We start from the raw sequence: 17,054 nt of genomic DNA on the forward strand, positions 1-17,054 counted from the left end.
TTCTTTCGCACCGCACGTGGCCAACGACGCTCATCGGAGGTTGCATTTATACCCGAGATGGTTATCGGCCACAGAGATTTGAGCTACGAGGTCGTCTGGTGTGCGGGAAACTAAATTAGTTCATCCAGCAGTGGATATATCAAGGCTGATGATGAGCTTTCGGTCATTTAAATCATGAAGGTCCGGCACGCCATCTATTTCCACATTTGCAGCACTGCTCATTTTATTTTAAAAAAACCAACAGATCTCTATAGATTAATTATCTATATTCGCACGAGCTTAGCCTATCTCGACGAGCATCACAGAAGCCTGCATCATATCTGTCAACCCATACGGCTTACCCCGTATTCTTGTACAGAAAAATTAAGTTGTCAGGTCCATACGGCGTACAGCCGTTTCGATACGGGCAAAAAAATGTGTTTTGTCTATTTGTTTGTGTTTCTCGCTTGTGATGGGACTTTGTAGGATGAACGTTGACATTTATAAGGGGCGCGGGCTGACCAATAAGATCTGAATTGGTCCGTAAAAGTAACATTTGAAAACACTTTTTTTAAACACGCTTTAATGAAATGTACCGTACTAGTAATGGAAGAACTGCACGACTCCAGGAAGTGGCCCCGAAGCTTGCCATAATGTAAGGGGGCACGTGGTGATTTACAGCCAACGTTAGTTGAGCGTGGACAATTAGAGCCAAGCCGAAACATAACAAATAAAAGTAATGTTTTAAAATAAACGTTTATTTTTATTTTTTATGATAGAATATAGTATTGTCATCAGTATGACACATGTATACCAAGTTTGCAGTCGATACCACATTGGGAAGTGGGTTAAAATTGAGTGACAAGATTTGAACAACAGACTGAGTTAAATAAAAGCGTGAAATAATAAAAAGGTAGGCACCGACAAGGGGTTGACAGGTGCGCTGTAAACATATTTACCACGAAACTATATAGTTAATTAACACCACTCTAGTCAGTCTCACCACTGCAGATCACACGTCCTATCAACTCAGGGGTGCAGATACCTATTTACACTGGGGGAGCTCTGCAAGATCCGACTGTGGGCCCCCCTAATTTCTCCCGACTCACTTTCACTGAAATAGCTACCAATGATATGTTTAACCCCATAAACAATGTTAGGATATATAGTGTTGTGTCAGTTGCCCCGCGTATTGGGTTTAGAGGAAGACAGTCTCCCAGTGACAGTATTAATGAAACGTAAAGGCACAAGTCACAATGAAGTTATCGGGCGTTCTTGCTTTCATGCCGGGCACCATCGGTCTAGGGGCCGTCCATAAATGACGTCACGCGATTTTGGACGATTTTTGACCCCCCCCCCCCCCCCAATCGTCACACGGCGTCACAAAAAGTCAGACCCCCCCCTCAAATATGACATCACAAAGCTCTGCACCTGCCCCCCACAAAAACATGCTTCAAATCGCTTTAAACTATTGTCATTGCAGTGCGTATTTAATGTGGCGCTGCACTCTGATGTTGTAGGAGAAAACATTTATTAAAAAGTCTATTTCATTAAGTAGAACGAGTTGTCTATATTTATTTAAAGTTGATCATTTTGATGTGACGTCACATTTCTCAAACCCCCCCCCCCCTCGTCACCCATCGTCATAAATGTCTGACCCCCCCCCCCCCCAGGTGCGTGACGTAATTTATGGACGGTCCCCCTAGGATTTGCTCTGCTGCTGCTTCTATTGCTATCATAGCCAGGTGGCTTGATGGGGGGGGGGGGGCTTGGACCATGGTAGACCGCAGCTAATGTTTTATGTATCTACTAGCTGTACTACCCGGCTTCGCCCGGGACTTGGATCCACCACGCCCGGCCGCCTTTGTCTCCCCAGTGGCGATGTTAATATGCCACACCAGTTACTCGTTTTGAGGCTGAGTCCCTCCCTCACCACTCTCCCTCCCTCACCACTCTCCCTCCCTCACCACTCTCCCTCCCTCACCACTCTCCCTCCCTCACCACTCTCCCTCCCTCACCACTCTCCCTCCCTCAGCACTCTCCCTCCCTCAGCACTCTCCCTCCCTCACCACTCTCCCTCCCTCACCACTCTCCCTCCCTCACCACTCTCCCTCCCTCACCACTCTCCCTCCCTCACCACTCTCCCTCCCTCACCACTCTCTAGAGGACGTGAAACTTTGATGAATTTACCTCAGAGTCGCGTGGTGGGTGTCGAGGCCTAGCACCATGCAGAGCCTTCGGCCTCGCCTAAATTGCCCACCCGGCTGAGGCTGGGTACGGGTGCCGTTCCCCCCCCCCCCCCCCGCGCTACAATAATACTGTCTAATCGCTATAATTTTATAATCTACCGACCCTATAATAGTAATTGCACACATTGTGGTGGGGGGGGGGGGGAGTGAAGAGGACGTGAAACTTTGATGAATTTACCTCAGAGTCGCGTGTTAATGCGTGCGCCTATTTTTAACGGGAATTAAAAATGGCGTCCACCCCGCGGCGAAGGCGTCGCTACCCGTTGCCAGGGGCAACCGCCGTCTAATGAAACTGCGTATGGTCCGGCGACACACAGACACACACACAGACAGACAGATTCGCGATTTTATATATATAGATAGATATTTTTCTGAATGAACATTCTTCACATGTCGTTACTCTGTGTATGTTGATTCGGGGCCCCTTGTGGACCGACTGGGTCCCTGCACGTCGCAGAACGCTGCCTCACAGCCCCAACCAGAGTTGTGCCCCTGTACACTTACTGTACACACTATACTGTACACGACCCACTGTACGCATATACTGTACACGACCCACTGTACGCATCTACTGTACACGGTCTACTGTACACAACCCACTGTACAACCACTACTGTACACACCACTGCAATGGCACTGTACACAACCGACTGCACACCATCTACTGTATACAATTTCAGTTTTCAGTTTCATTTATTAGGTATAGCCCTGTGAGCCATTTGGCTCTTGAATCGGGTGCAACCGCAACAAACAAAAAACAAAAACATGAACAAGAAAACATCTTAAAGTGACTGTGACTATGCGCAAACAGAAAAATCCAGGTTAAAACAGCAAAATCTTCCAGAAAAACCACCATTACACCAACTCTCTGTGCAAAAATCCCAGTGGGATGCAAGTCAAACAACAACAACAAGACAACTTAGATTAAAGCCATCCGTTTAACTCCGTACTACAACAAACAAACATGGCCAAATCAAAAAACTTTTCGAAATCAAAATTAAGCCATAAAAGCAATGTAACAGTGATCATAGGAACTGTGACCGAAATTTCACAATCAACGACATAAACAAGCATGTACCACCAAACCCTGTAGCCATAGCTGGCTGCATGAGTCACTCCACAACAGCAGGAGCATCAGTGGGAGTATCAAAATGTTGCAATGCACCCTTAAGATCAGCACACTAAATCAAAACACAGATCATACTTTGCAGCGGTCATCCGGAGCGAAACATTGTATTTTAGGCCACTGAATTGCAGTTGCATCTAGGGGTGTACAACTCCTCTAGAGCAGTTGAGTGAAGATCTCACAGGTAGTGATTAAAGTTGCAGTCTATTGGCAATAGCATTCCAGACCCTGGGGGCATCAATAGCAAAGGCCCTTCAGTATTTGTACGGCAATAAGGAATGTGAAGCTGGTAAATGAGCGAAGACCTTAGGTCACATTTGTTCTTCGAAACAGAGAGGAGATCCAGCAGGTAGTGTGCGGATGTTTTTGTAAGTACATCGTGAATAAATAAGATCTGATGCACAAGCCGTCGAACATTAAGAGATGTTAAGTTTGACCCAATGTAGAGATCACAGTGGTGAGTCCTATATGGGCAGTTCAATGCAAATCTTAAGGTCGAGTGATAAATTGAGTCAAGCTTCTTCAGTACCGTACTGGGGGCTGATTTACACACGATGTCACAGTAATCAAGTAGAGGCAGTATGGTAGCTTTTATCAATTCCAAACCGAACATAGGGGGGAAGCAGTGCTTGTGTCGATACAGAAAACCAATTTTTATTCTTGTCTTTTTACCAATATAATCAATGTGTTCTTCAAAATTCATTTTTGAATCAAGGATGACCCCAATATACTTATAGATCTTGACTTGCTCTATTTGATAATTATTTACGGAACGTAATTGGGGAAAAATAACTTTCGGGGAAAAATAACTATTTGGGGAAACACACTGTACACAATCTACATGCAATCTACATACATCACGTGGATTAAAAACACACAAAACACACACAAAACACAGCTACATTCGTGAATCAAATAGGGAGTGACCGACCAAGCAACATTGGCTGGCGATCAACTCGTGAAGAAACCCCCCGGTGTAGGTTACGTTGCCGGCTGACCACCAGCCACGCGTGGCTGGGTGGCGTTCCCCGCTCGGCCCCATTCCACCCCCCTCCATAAACCCCCCAACCCAACCGAAGGCCCGATAGGAGGATTTAGTGGCCGAGCGAGATCCGTAGTCGCCCAGGTGCGTCTCGTCGAGATTGCGTGGCTCTCTCTCTCTGATCGTTATCACCCGGAGAGGTTCCAAGGTTCAATTCCCCCTCCCCAACCACACTCAGAAGCCCCCCCTCCCCCGATCCGCAGCCAAATTCGAGTGATGGGTGGAAATATTCTCGCTTTTAAAAATAAAACATTTAAATGCGCAGCCCCCTTCCCCCTGGCGAGAGCTTTGGTTTTGGTGGCTCGCAACCCCTGCTGTCAGAAGGGGGGCGCTCTGGAGTGCGTGTTTGGCCTACTCCTTCCACGCCGAGCAGAAGACGTCTTGGGAGGCGGTGAGCGTATCCACGCTTTAGGGGCCGTCCATAAATGACGTCACGCGATTTTGGACGATTTTTGATCCCCCCCCCCCCTCCATCGTCACACGGCGTCACGAAAAGTCAGACCCCCCCCTCAAATATGACGTCAAAAAGCTCTGCCCCCCACCCCAAAAATATAAAACATGCTTCAAATCGCTTTAAACTATTGTCATTGTAGTGCGTATTTAATGTGGCGTTGCATTCTGATGTTGTAGGAGAAAACATTTATTAAAAAATCTATTTATTTAAGTAGAACGTGGTGTCTATATATTTTAACTTCAGCTGGCACAGCGCAACAAGTAATGCGGCTCGTTTACGACTGAGTTGACCTAGGCGAGGCCCAGGACCCCCCACATTTTAACAAAGCAAAATCGCCGGCAAGCCAGCAACTACGCCCGGCCGACTTTGTCTCCCCAGTGACGGCGTTTACACACCGCCCCAGGTACTCGTTTTGATGCTGAGTCGACCTAGGCGAGGTTTCGGATCGATATTCGCCGGGTTAATATCGCAGTGCGCTAACCACTGCGCCACCACTCCCCACACACAAATATATGCGCGCGCACACACAAACATTCGCATAAATATCGGGTGTTTGGTTGGGCGTTTTGCCTCTTAGATCACCTCAATTTATAATGTGTGGACGTCGCGGGTGGCGGCTTCCAGCCGAGGCAGTGATAATTACCAAAGAGCCATTTGCAGAGACTTTCTTTAGGGCGGGATGGACGCGTAGCCGTCAACCCCCCTATCAGAGCCCCCCTCCCTGCCTTATTACAGACCAATTCAGACCCTACTGGTCACCCCGTGCCCCTTTTCAATCTCAAAGTTCATCCTACAAAGTCCCATCACAAGAGGGAAACAAAGACAAATAGACAATCACCACTATTACACTCACCACTAGTACACTCACCACTAGTACACTCACCACTAGTACACTCATCACTAGTACACTCACCACTAGTACACTCACCACTCAACTCACCACTAGTACACTCACCACTAGTACACTCACCACTAGTACACTCACCACTACACTCATCACGAGTGCACTTACCACTCAACTCACCACTAGTACACTCACCACTAGTACACTCACCACTACACTCACCACTAGTACACTCACCACTAGTACACTCACCACCACTACACTCACCACTAGTACACTCACCACTAGTACACTCACCACTAGTACACTCACCACTACACTCACCACTACACTCACCACTCAACTCACCACTAGTACACTCACCACTACACTCACCATTAGTATACTCACCACTACACTCACCACTCAACTCACCACGAGTACAGTCACCACTATATTCACCACTAGTACACTCACCTCTACACTCACCACTAGTACACTCACCACTACACTCACCACTAGTACACTCAGCACTAGTACACTCACCACTACTACACTAGCCACTACACTCACCACTAGTACACTCACCACTACACTCACCACTAGTACACTCACCACTAGTACACTCACCACTACTACAATCGCTACTAGTACACTCACCACCACTACACTCACCACTAGTACACTCACCACTAGTACACTCACCACTACTACAATCACCACTAGTACACTCACCACTCAACTCACCACTAGTACACTCACCACTAGTACACTCACCACTAGTACACTCACCACTACTACAATCACCACTAGTACACTCACCACTCAACTCACCACTAGTACACTCACCACTAGTACACTCACCACTAGTACACTCACCACTCAACTCACCACTAGTACACTCACCACTAGTACACTCACCACTAGTACACTCACCACTAGTACACTCACCACTAGTACACTCACCACTAGTACACTCACCACTCAACTCACCACTAGTACACTCACCACTAGTACACTCACCACTAGTACACTCACCACTAGTACACTCACCACTCAACTCACCACTAGTACACTCACCACTAGTACACTCACCACTACTACAATCACCACTAGTACACTCACCACTCAACTCACCACTAGTACACTCACCACTAGTACACTCACCACTAGTACACTCACCACTAGTACACTCACCACTAGTACACTCACCACTAGTACACTCACCACTAGTACACTCACCATCACATACCTGTCAATCCCTTATCAGTGCCCTCCCTATTACAGAGCAACTCAGACCTTATTGGTCACCCCGTGCCCTTACAAATCTCAACGTTTGTCCTACAAAGTCCCATCAAAAGGAAGAAACACAAACAAATAGACAAAACATTGCCCGCATGGAAACGGCTGCACGCCGTATGGACCTGAAAACTCAACTTGCCTGTTCAAGAATATAGGTAAACTGTACGGGTTGACAGGTATATGGACGAGGGGGGGGGGGGAGTGGTGGGTCGCTCTAAATGACTGACGGCGAGGAGAAGTGAGGATTCGCAAGGTCACGGGATGATGAATCGTCTCAAGTCAGGGTCAATAATTATAATTGTTGTTTGAAATAATAAGAATAGGTTTTAGCCTTTTTGGGAAAGCAACATGTGTTGTTAAGATGTTGAGACACCAAATCGCGGCCTTTAGCAAGGAACCAAGTCTGCATTAACCACACACACACACTACTTGTGATAATAATTGATGCTGTTTACACTTCGGTGAACATAACGGCTCTTGTAGCTGCGGGGGGGGGGGGGGGGTGATCACCCAATGTTATGTTCACGTTGTACATTGATTTCTTAATCTTGATTTGAAGCTTTCGTGACTGCAGGAATCCATACTCTTTGCTTCTTTTGGCAAAGTCACGTAAGTAGAAAAAATAATAGATCACGATGTATTGATTTCTTACACGATTGGTTCCATGTGTCGTGAGCCTAACCAATTTATTATCGATTGTAATCAACGCATTGTTAAATACCACGCCCGGACGCACCACGTAGACTGTCAAGGAAAGGCGAGTGGGCTTGGGCAGAAGATATCACTCGAAAGGGACGACGGGCGAGACTACGGACGGAGCGGCAGCCCAAGGACGGAGCACGCGCGAGATGACGCCCTCCGTGGGAGATGGAAGCGATGACTTCGGCTCGTGTGCTGCACGTGCATTGGTGTCTCGCAGGGCCATGAGAGACGAGAGAGAGATGTCGACAGGCCTTCATCCAGCAGTGGACAGAAAATAGCTGCTGCCGATGTTGGGAACATTTTAACAAATGTCAACCAGTCACGGCAATGACGCCACTGGGGCCGCTCCTACCAAGTCACTTGAAAGGATTTGATTTTCTGAAGAAGAAAACTTCAAATTCGCACGGCACAGCCCCTGGGACACGTAATAAGCCCATGTGTGGAGCTTCAAGAGAACAGCAGTTTGTGCTTTGTTTGGGGGGGGGGGGGGCGGCAGGGGGGGGGGGGGTAGTGAGTTTGAATCGATGTGCACCGCCACGCAACCGTGACCAGTGCGGTGAAGTATGGTCAAAGAACCGTCCACTGTGTGTATGCCCTGTCCCAGCAGTGGATGAGCGTAACTGTGCACGTGTTGATGTGGGTGAGTGGGTGTGAGTGTGGGGAGCGGTAGGGTAGCGCTCACGGCCAACACCAGTTACGATCATCTCAACCGGTCCTGGGCCTCCCTGCTAGGTCGACTTAGCCTCAAATGAGCACACAATGCAGTGTGTAAACATCACCACCAGGGAGACAAAGGCGGCCGGGCGTGGTGCTGGCCACCCATCCGCTCGCGTGCCGTGTCGGTCTTCATAGGTGCTCGCTAACACCACCACTTGCTCCAACAGCCTGTTACAGGCTATACGGGGGTTCTTTGTATGTTGTATGGATGTGAGTGCGGATGATGAACACCATGACACGTGCAGCAGCAGGCGTTGAACGCGTTCGCTTTATTTTACAGAAAGTTTCCCACTACTTTACACGTGACGACACTCGCTAAACACTCTCACTCTCAGCTCAACGTGTTGAGTGTAAACTGCACAGGAGTCGCGCCCAATCACCCTTCATGTTCACCAAGGTTTAAGAGAGAGAGACAGAGATAGAGAAGTGGGTGGGGGGGGGCACTACTTAGGTTTGTCGCGGCTCTACGCTGCGCCGCGTGTTCGGAGTTGACGCGCACGCGTGGCTGGGACGGCACTCGCCCCACACGTCTGTGAGAAGCTTTAAAAGAAGCTCCCCGGCACGTGGAGCGAAACGTCGGCCGACAGCATGCCGTACAACACGCGGTACGATCCGAAAACGGATCCAGTGGGGGGTTGTGGGGGGGGGGGGGGTGCACGGGTGGAGGAGGAACCACCGCGCGTTTTAAAAAAGGAAATAAAAAAACAGGTCACGGATTAAGGTCGAAGGCCCAAGGTTCATGGCTCTTGAAGTCGCGAGGGATCAGACCCCGATCAGGGGAAACGACCCTCAGCGAGGAGGGACGCTGACCCCCCCCCCCCCCCCGGGGCCGGGAGTCGAACGAGGGGGCCTCGGTTCCCCCGGGGGGGCACGACGAGAGGGACGAGATGGAGGCCTCCGCTCACAGCTCCGTGTGGAGCATCTTACGTGCCTTCCTCATGTTCTCTTCCACTGCGAGCGGAGTCGGAGGACACAGGGGCGGGACGTGTGGTTTAAATAACACCGGAAACAATAACAAGAATCATAGCAACAACAACAACACGTCTTGTACAGAGGATCAGATAACGCGTGGATTCGATCATTCAAACGCGCAGTAGCTATCGCTACGAGCAGTGCTCAGTGATAGCAGAAACAGTCCTGAACGACGATGTTGGGGGAATTGTTTTGGCACCAGGCGACATCCACCTCGCTTAAATGTCATACATTTTCTAAATAAATCTGTTAGTATGATTACATACATTTACGGTCTAAATAATATCGACAAGTAATTTTGGACAGGCGTGTTTTGTACTCTTAGTGGAAGCTCCTTCCGCCGATAATCCCTCGAAGCAAGACGAGCAGCATCACCCCCCGGCAAACATCGAGTGAGAGACGGAGCCAGCTCCCACAGAATTTCCAGCTGACGAATTTCTCATGGCAGATGGAGATCATGATGAGGATTGAGACGATTATCATCATGATCATCATGATGATGATCAAACCCTTGAGATTAATATCAAATTTCCAACGGCTCCTCCTGTTCGAGGAATTATTAACTTCCAAATAAATAAAAACATTTCACAACCAAGTAGTCACGTGCGATGTTTAAAGGCGTCCGAGTTTAATGGCCGAGTCGTGTTCCACGTGGGGACTCGGGGGAGAGTAGGAGATGGACGGGGAGGGGGGGGAGGGGGGGAGGGTGTGTGAAGGAACTCGATGGGTACTCACGGAGCTCGACGTCAATGGGCTCGTAGGCGTACAGGCGGTTGCTGTACTTGCCCGTGATGTCCGCACGCACCGTGAGAGATGGATCTGCAAGACGAAACAAGATCCCACGCTGAGCAAGCGGCGCTGTCTGCGAGCTTTATGTCAAAAAGTCCTGGGTGGCGCGCACGAGGCTGCAGAGCGCCGGGTGGCCCAGCGTCACGCCCGGCTGCCTTTGTCTGCCCAGCTCTGATGTTTTTACCCAGCGACACATGCGCTCGTTTAGAGCCGAGCTAACCAAGGGGGAAGCTTCTCATCTCACGGGATCCAACCCCAGGCCGCTGGCAAACCTCTGCGCCAACCACTGCGCCACCGCTCGCCCCCGCCCCCCCAACCATCCCGCACCAACACCCGTACACAGACGCACAAGCACGCGCGCACACGTAGACAAGCACAAAGACGCACATAGACAAAACCTATAGACAGTCACACACGTATAGACAGACACGCGCACACAGGCGGGTGCGGTGGGGGTGGAGAAAGCGAGTGAGGTGGAGAAAGGTCGGATCACGCGAGGAGGGGTGGGAGAAAGTGGGGGTTTCAGATGAAGGGGTTTTGCAGGTGGGGTTAGGTGGAATCAGGTGGAAGCAGGTATGAGCAGGTGATTGAAGGTGGTGGTGGGGGGGGTCAGGTAACAAAAGGTGAGAGGCAGTTGGGGCGGGTGGAGTTGTGTGGAGGAAAGCGGTAGGCGAGGGCAGGTGAGAGCAGGCGAGGGCAGGTGAGAGCAGGTGGAAACTCACCAACAAAGATGATCCTGGGCACGTAGTGGCCGTCTGGGGCGAGGTGTTTGTCTGTGGTCTCGTGCTGAGGGAGCAAGGCAGTAGCAGCAGCAACGCTTTCGTCAAGCACACGCCGAGTGCGAGCGGAAGGGCGGTCGAGGGAAACGGCGATCGACAGCGGCTGTCCGTTTCGAAATACACGTTGGGCCAAAGTGGATGACGGAGCGCGTTTTGAATGAACGAATCGTTGCTCGATTGAGTGAATGCATGAATGCATTGGTTAATGAGTGAACGCATGAATTAGTGTACGTGTGCGCAAATGAACAATACAACGATTATACTCTTTGGTTCTTTCGGTAAAGTCACGTAGGTATAAACAAAATTAATTACGACGTTTCGGGCGCAACACAAGCGTCCATCATCAGGTGGGAACGTCGTGATTCATTTTATTTTATACCGACGTGACTTTACCGAAAGAACCAAAGAGTATGGATTCCTGCAGTCATGGAAGCTTCAAATCAATACAACGATTGATTAAGTAAACGGATCAATTAGTCACCGACCGAATTCATCAATGAGTGAATGTTTGATTGACTCAATTAATGAGTAATTTAATGAATGAGCGAACGAGTTCATGAACGTTAGAAGTTGCGTGTGTCCTTCACGTTGTCGCGTCTCACCAGGAGGTTCAGCATAATGAAGTCTTCCTGGGCCATCCGCTGGATGTCCTTGGACTCCACGAAGACTTTCTTGAGGCCTGCGGCAGTGAAACGGGGGTGGGGACTTTTAACTTGAAGTCGCGACTCGGTTATCTGTGCGGAGAGTCGATGGGAGGCGCCCACAATCGCCAGGGGCAGCAGCCCGGGGTACACACACACACACGTACACAAAGACAAAGATCCCCCGTATAGCTTCAACAGACTGTTGAGGCAAGTGCTGAGCATCTATGAAGGCCAGAACGGCACACGAGGGGGTGGGTGACCAGCACCACGCTCAGTCGCCTTTGGCTGCCCAGTGGCGATAGCTTACGCACCGCACCAGGTACTCATTTAAGGCTGAGTCGACCTCGGAGAGGTCCAGGACCGGTTCAGATAATTGTCACTGTTGGCCGTGAGAGGGAATCAAACTCGGGTCGCCAGGTTCGTCGCGCAGCGCGTTAACCGCTACACTACCTATCCATACGTTCCATTTATTGGCTACCACATTCTGATGAGCTCCCCCCCCCCTCTCCTCCCCCCCCCCCCAACTCGCTTTTAAGGGATTACATCTTGAATCATTGCCTCACTTGATGCAGCTAATCTGGCTGTGACGGTCCCACCTGATGACGGAGACTTGTGTTGCCTCCGAAACGTCGTGATCTTTATTTTATTTTATTTTTATTAATTTTGATGTTTTACCTACGTGACTTTACCGAAAAAACCCAAGAATACTACCTATCCCCATACGTAAACACACAGACACGTACATACACGCACACGCGTACAGGTACACATGCACATGTACTTACACCGTTAGAGATGCCTATAGGGTGGTTAAAAGCGGATGAGAGCCCAATGGAAACTCACCACATTGGTCAATACCACTGTGGCCTTTAAAGCTAAATTAAACACGTTAATACTTGCAAGGCAGAGTTATTGACCGATGAGCAAACACGCGGACGGGCAATTAAAGAACAATTCCGTCTAGCCAGTTGACATTACGTGGGAAGAGGAGGGGCCTTCATCCAGCAGTGGACACACAATGGCTGATGACGATGGTGGCAATACACAGTAGTCGCCATCCGCTTCCACGCGAATCGCGCGGGTAACAATTGCTTTGATTGAATTGGACCCTGGTCCGGACCCGAACCCTGACTCTAACTGCGTGTCGGCAGCGCGGCACTCACTGTTGCTGTAGGGGCAGTCCTCCAGGTGGTGGATCACCATCAGCGGCTTCCGTCTGTGACACGCACACGCACAACGTGGATGCCTTAATCGGTGCTCGCTAACAGCGCTTGTACCCGGAGTCTATGCGGAGATTTTTACATTTGTCTTTGCATGTGTAGGTAAGTGTGTCGGTGTGTATATCTCTGTATACGTATCTACGTGTGTTCGTGTCTGTGTCTATGAACAGTTTGTTAAGGCTATACGCGGGGGGGGGGGGTCTTTGTCTTTGTGCATGTACAGATGTGAGAATATGTATGTGTAGGTATCTGTGTGTATGTATCTACGCATGTATCGGTGTGTATGTGTGTGCATGTGTGAGTACTTGTGTGTATATGTATATATCTGCATGCATGTCTGTACGTGATTACGTGTGTATGTATGTATGCTTGCGTTTCAGTGAGTATGTATTGTGTGTATGTGCGTCTGTGTGTGTGTGTGCGCCTGTATGTGTGTGTATGTGCGTCTGTATGTGTGTGTATGTGCGTCTGTGTGTGTGTGTGCGTGTCACTCTACTCACGTGTTTCTGGACTTGGCCAGCCCCTCCTCGTAAGTCTGGACCCATGTGATGTCATCTCCCCAACCTGGGGGGCGGGAGGGGGGTCAGCGTGACGAGGGAGGGGAGGGGTGGTGGTGGGGGTCAGAGAGACACAGCCACTTGATCGCACGAACTCTCCACCCGGGATAGTCTCGGGCGACTCGTCATCGCACCGGGCACCGCTCCGATTGGAACGTGAACCTCGAACTCCGTGGTCGCTAATCGCAGGGCGGAATCTGTGCTGTCGGATCCCTGCTCCTGTTCAAGCCCAAGTTCAAGACGTTCCCCGTGATCGTCTGTCTACGACTGACTGACTGGACCTCTCTATATCTCTGTTAAATTAATTCGACCGCTGCCTCTGCTGCGCAGCGTCTGAAACGCTCCACAAATCCACATGGCGGTGCATGGCACTCACCGCAGACTCATATTAAACCAGCATCTTTATTTAGCCTGGAGGAATCCGATGAGCTATGAAGCTTCTTTTCAATAGATGTCCAGTAAAACACAACTGACGAGCAAATCTGATGGCTCGTTGTATCCCGGGACCTCTCTCGAGACGAGTTTTTCAAAACTCAATGAACCTCAAATCGTCTTTCCGTTGGCCTCCTGCAGTGCTGCCACTTCAATAGTGCGCGAAGAACGAGGTGCAGCACGAATAATAACTCACCCCTCGAGAGGGTCTGGGGTCCCTTCCTCTTGGGGGGCGCCGTCGTCGCCTTATCAGCTGCGCCCCCCGCCGCCTTCTCCCCAGGGGCGCCCCCCGCCGCCTTGGAGGCCGGGCCGGGCTTCGCTTCCTTCGCCGATGCGGCCAGAGCCAGGCCGACGCACAGCGCCAGGAGCAGGGTGGTCGCGGTCTTCATCATCGCGGCGTTTGTCTGCGGGACACGAGACACGCGGGTCATGGACTTTGTCTCGGAGTCTATGAAAACATCAGCGGCGGGGAGACAAAGGCGGCCCGGCGTGGTTGCTGGCAATCAACCTCATCGTTCGCAATGCCTCCCTTAAAATATGTACTCGTGTACAGCACTTGCCCCCAACCGGTTGTGTTGGTTATCCGGGTGATCTTTGTCTTTGTGTGCGAGTGCGAGTTTGTGTGAGTGTGTATGCGTGCCTGAGTGTGTGTGTGGCGCACATAGGTGCTCGCTAACAGCACTTGCCCCTACAGTCTGTTAAGGCTATACGGGGGGTCTTTGTCTTTGTTTTGGCGCACTGGGAGAGGATGAGCATTGGTTAGCGCACTGTGCTACTGACACGACAACTTGAGTTCAATTCCCGACAACGGCTAACATCAGTGGCGAAGTGATACGCTGTATCTGAACCTGTCCTGTATCTGAACCTCCACTGGGTATACTGACTCAGCCTTAGACGAGTGCCCGCTCCCCTGTGCACAACATCAGCACTGGAGAGACAAAGGCGGCCGAGTGTGATTCTAGCCACAACACCCCCTCTCGTGCGCCGTGCAACACTTAAACAAAACCCCCAAGCAGGTGCTTGCTGACAGCGATCGCCACGCCAGTCTGCGTGGCCTACACGAGGCGAAATCTTTACAGCTTCGGCGCGTGAAGTACCCACGTCGATGTTAAAACCAGTCCAACTTCTAAACCTCGAGCGGAGCCGTGGCTGTCCCTGCGCTCACCTGGTCTGGGAGAGCCTGCAGGTGAGGTGGAGACGATGGGAGGTCGGATTGCACCAGGTGATCCGCAGCCTTGTGCCCCTGTCGCCGCCGTATTTAAGGCCCTCTCGACCCGGACGCACCTGCAGTCACCTGGGGAACGGTGACGTAGCCCCAGCGAAGCATGACGGCAGGTAAATGAGGGCGTGGGCGAGGGGGACTGTGGGGGGTAGGGGGAGGAGGGGTGCCATCGGGGTTGGTGGAGGGGGTAGGGAGGCGATGTCTTGGGATACGGAGCCTGGGAAAGCTGTCAAGAATCTAATCACCGAGTGTTTGTACTCTCTGGGCCAGGGGCGCCTGTGCACGTGCACTGGTGGGGGCTGCGTTTGTTGACTTCGAACGGCCACCGTGATTGCTGGCAGAGGCGAACCCAGGGGGAGCAATGAAGAAAAGGGGGAGGTCCCCCCCCCTCCTCGCCCCCCACTGCCCCCCTTCATCCGTGTTGTGTCATCATAACGAATTCTTGGATTTACAAAAGGACCGTGGTCAGTCATTACTCTTGGTGGGAGAATATTTTTCGACCCCGAGGTATTTATTTTGTGGGAGCGCCACTGATGGCTGTCATTGAGATCCCTGTTATTGGTGAGATCGCTGTTGTTGTTGAGATCTCTGTTGTTGGTGAGATTCCTGTCACATTTGGCAATCAAGGGGTGTGTACGGGCGGGGTGGGGGGCATTGGTATTTGTGCTTTTGACGCTTTATTTTCCATCATCGTAGTTTACAACCCCTTGTTAATCGACTGCTGGATGAGGCCCTCGTGTTTGACCATACTTCCACCACTGTGGTGAGTGCGGGTTGGTGAAGTCGGTGTGAGGGGACAGGAGGCGGTGTATATTTTTCTCGCCATCAGTGGTTTGTGTTAACCCTCGTCGGGAATCGAACTCAGCCGGGCCAGATTCAGAGTGCGGAGCGCGAACCACCTCTGGATTGTCTAAACAATTCCACCACGTCCCTTGCGCGCCACGGGCGCGTCGTGATTTTATCACTGGTAGAGAAGACACCGTTGGAATCTGGGCTCTACTCTAATTGCTTAATTTCCTTTCCACGTGATCGTTTGTGATTCATTGCTCAGACGCATCAGAGCAACGCGCGCCTTGTGCGTGCCCCCCCCACCCCCGCGCCTACCAGTGTGCCCCTCTCGTCATTCACCACCATCACCACCACCACTACGACCATCGACGTCGTCTCTCGTACCCGCGCAGCGCGGAGCCGCTCAGGTAAGACGCGAGCGAGGTGGTGTTTGAACTTCGCCTGCGGGTCACCGCCAACCTCCCCCCGCCATGACCACCGCCCCCCATCGCCCCCCACCGCCGCCGCCGCTCAAGATGATTCGTCGCTGCGCGATTGGCTTGCCGCGGCCAGGTGACACCGAGGCGCGGCGCTAAACGTGATGTGTCCCTGTGGGATTGGTCTCGCGGTGCGCCACGGACAGGGTCGACACTCCACGGAGTTTTCTCTCCCCCCCCTCTCCCCCCCTCTCTCTCCCCCCCCCCCCTCTCTCTCTCCTCCCCCCCCCCTCTCTCTCCCCCCCCTCTCTCTCTCCCCCCCTCTCTCTCTCTCCCCCCCCCCTCTCTCTCTCCCCCCCTCTCTCTCTCCCCCCTCTCTCTCTCCCCCCCCTCTCCCCCCCTCTCTCCCCCCTCTCTCTCCCCCCTCTCTCTCCCCCCCTCTCTCTCCCCCCCTCTCTTTCTCTCGCCCTCCCTCCCCCCTCTCTCTCCCCCCCCTCTCTCTCTCCCCCCCTCTCCCCCCCCCCCCTCTCTCGCGTGCCCGCGGATTTCGCCTCGAAGCGCATTTTTGACATTTCCATTGACAAGTTACACATCTCACTCGCACTCACAATGACCCACTTTGCAGATTGTTAGCGAGCATCTATTAAGGTCATACGCACGCGCAAAGACGAGCATCTCGCCCACTCTAGCCGTGCAGCCCGACAGATTCTGCCCGTGTGGTTTCGTTGTTTTTCTCGCGGCGTGATGTCCGACGTTTCGCACCACGTGCTGCAGCGAGACGTCGGGCACAGCGCGAAAACACAGCCGAGGGGCAACACGGCGCAGCCGGAAAAACCGGTG

The 17,054-nt window shown here is 51.4% G+C and overlaps 1 protein-coding gene across 1 annotated transcript; it reads right to left on the minus strand.

The window, feature by feature from the left end:
- Positions 1–8,644: 8,644 nt before the first annotated feature.
- Positions 8,645–15,103, minus strand: LOC133344744 (anterior gradient protein 3-like). Its single transcript, XM_061554862.1, has 8 exons — positions 14,953–15,103; positions 13,984–14,191; positions 13,299–13,362; positions 12,742–12,794; positions 11,537–11,613; positions 10,878–10,941; positions 10,102–10,185; positions 8,645–9,345 (listed from the first exon to the last, which is right to left on the minus strand). Exons 2-8 carry the CDS (start codon positions 14,177–14,179, stop codon positions 9,296–9,298), a joined length of 588 nt encoding a protein of 195 aa, XP_061410846.1. The 5' UTR covers positions 14,180–14,191; positions 14,953–15,103; the 3' UTR covers positions 8,645–9,295.
- Between the last annotated feature and the right edge of the window lie 1,951 nt (positions 15,104–17,054).

This window comes from Lethenteron reissneri, chromosome 20 (genome assembly GCF_015708825.2).
Source record: "Lethenteron reissneri isolate LAM-NWPU_2019-01 chromosome 20, ASM1570882v1, whole genome shotgun sequence".
In the NCBI taxonomy this organism is placed as follows: Eukaryota; Metazoa; Chordata; class Hyperoartia; order Petromyzontiformes; family Petromyzontidae; genus Lethenteron; species Lethenteron reissneri.

What these genes read in the sequence shown, in the direction of transcription:
- LOC133344744 (XM_061554862.1), bottom strand. Translation starts at nt 14,179, where the DNA reads ATGATGAAGACCGCGACCACCCTGCTCCTGGCGCTGTGCGTCGGCCTG. An exon ending in GGACTGCCCCTACAGCAACA is followed by an intron (nt 11,614 to 12,741) that starts GTGAGTGCCGCG and finishes TCACTGCCGCAG; the next exon opens with GCCTCAAGAAAGTCTTCGTG. An exon ending in GCCCATTGACGTCGAGCTCC is followed by an intron (nt 9,346 to 10,101) that starts GTGAGTACCCAT and finishes CTCCGCTCGCAG; the next exon opens with TGGAAGAGAACATGAGGAAG.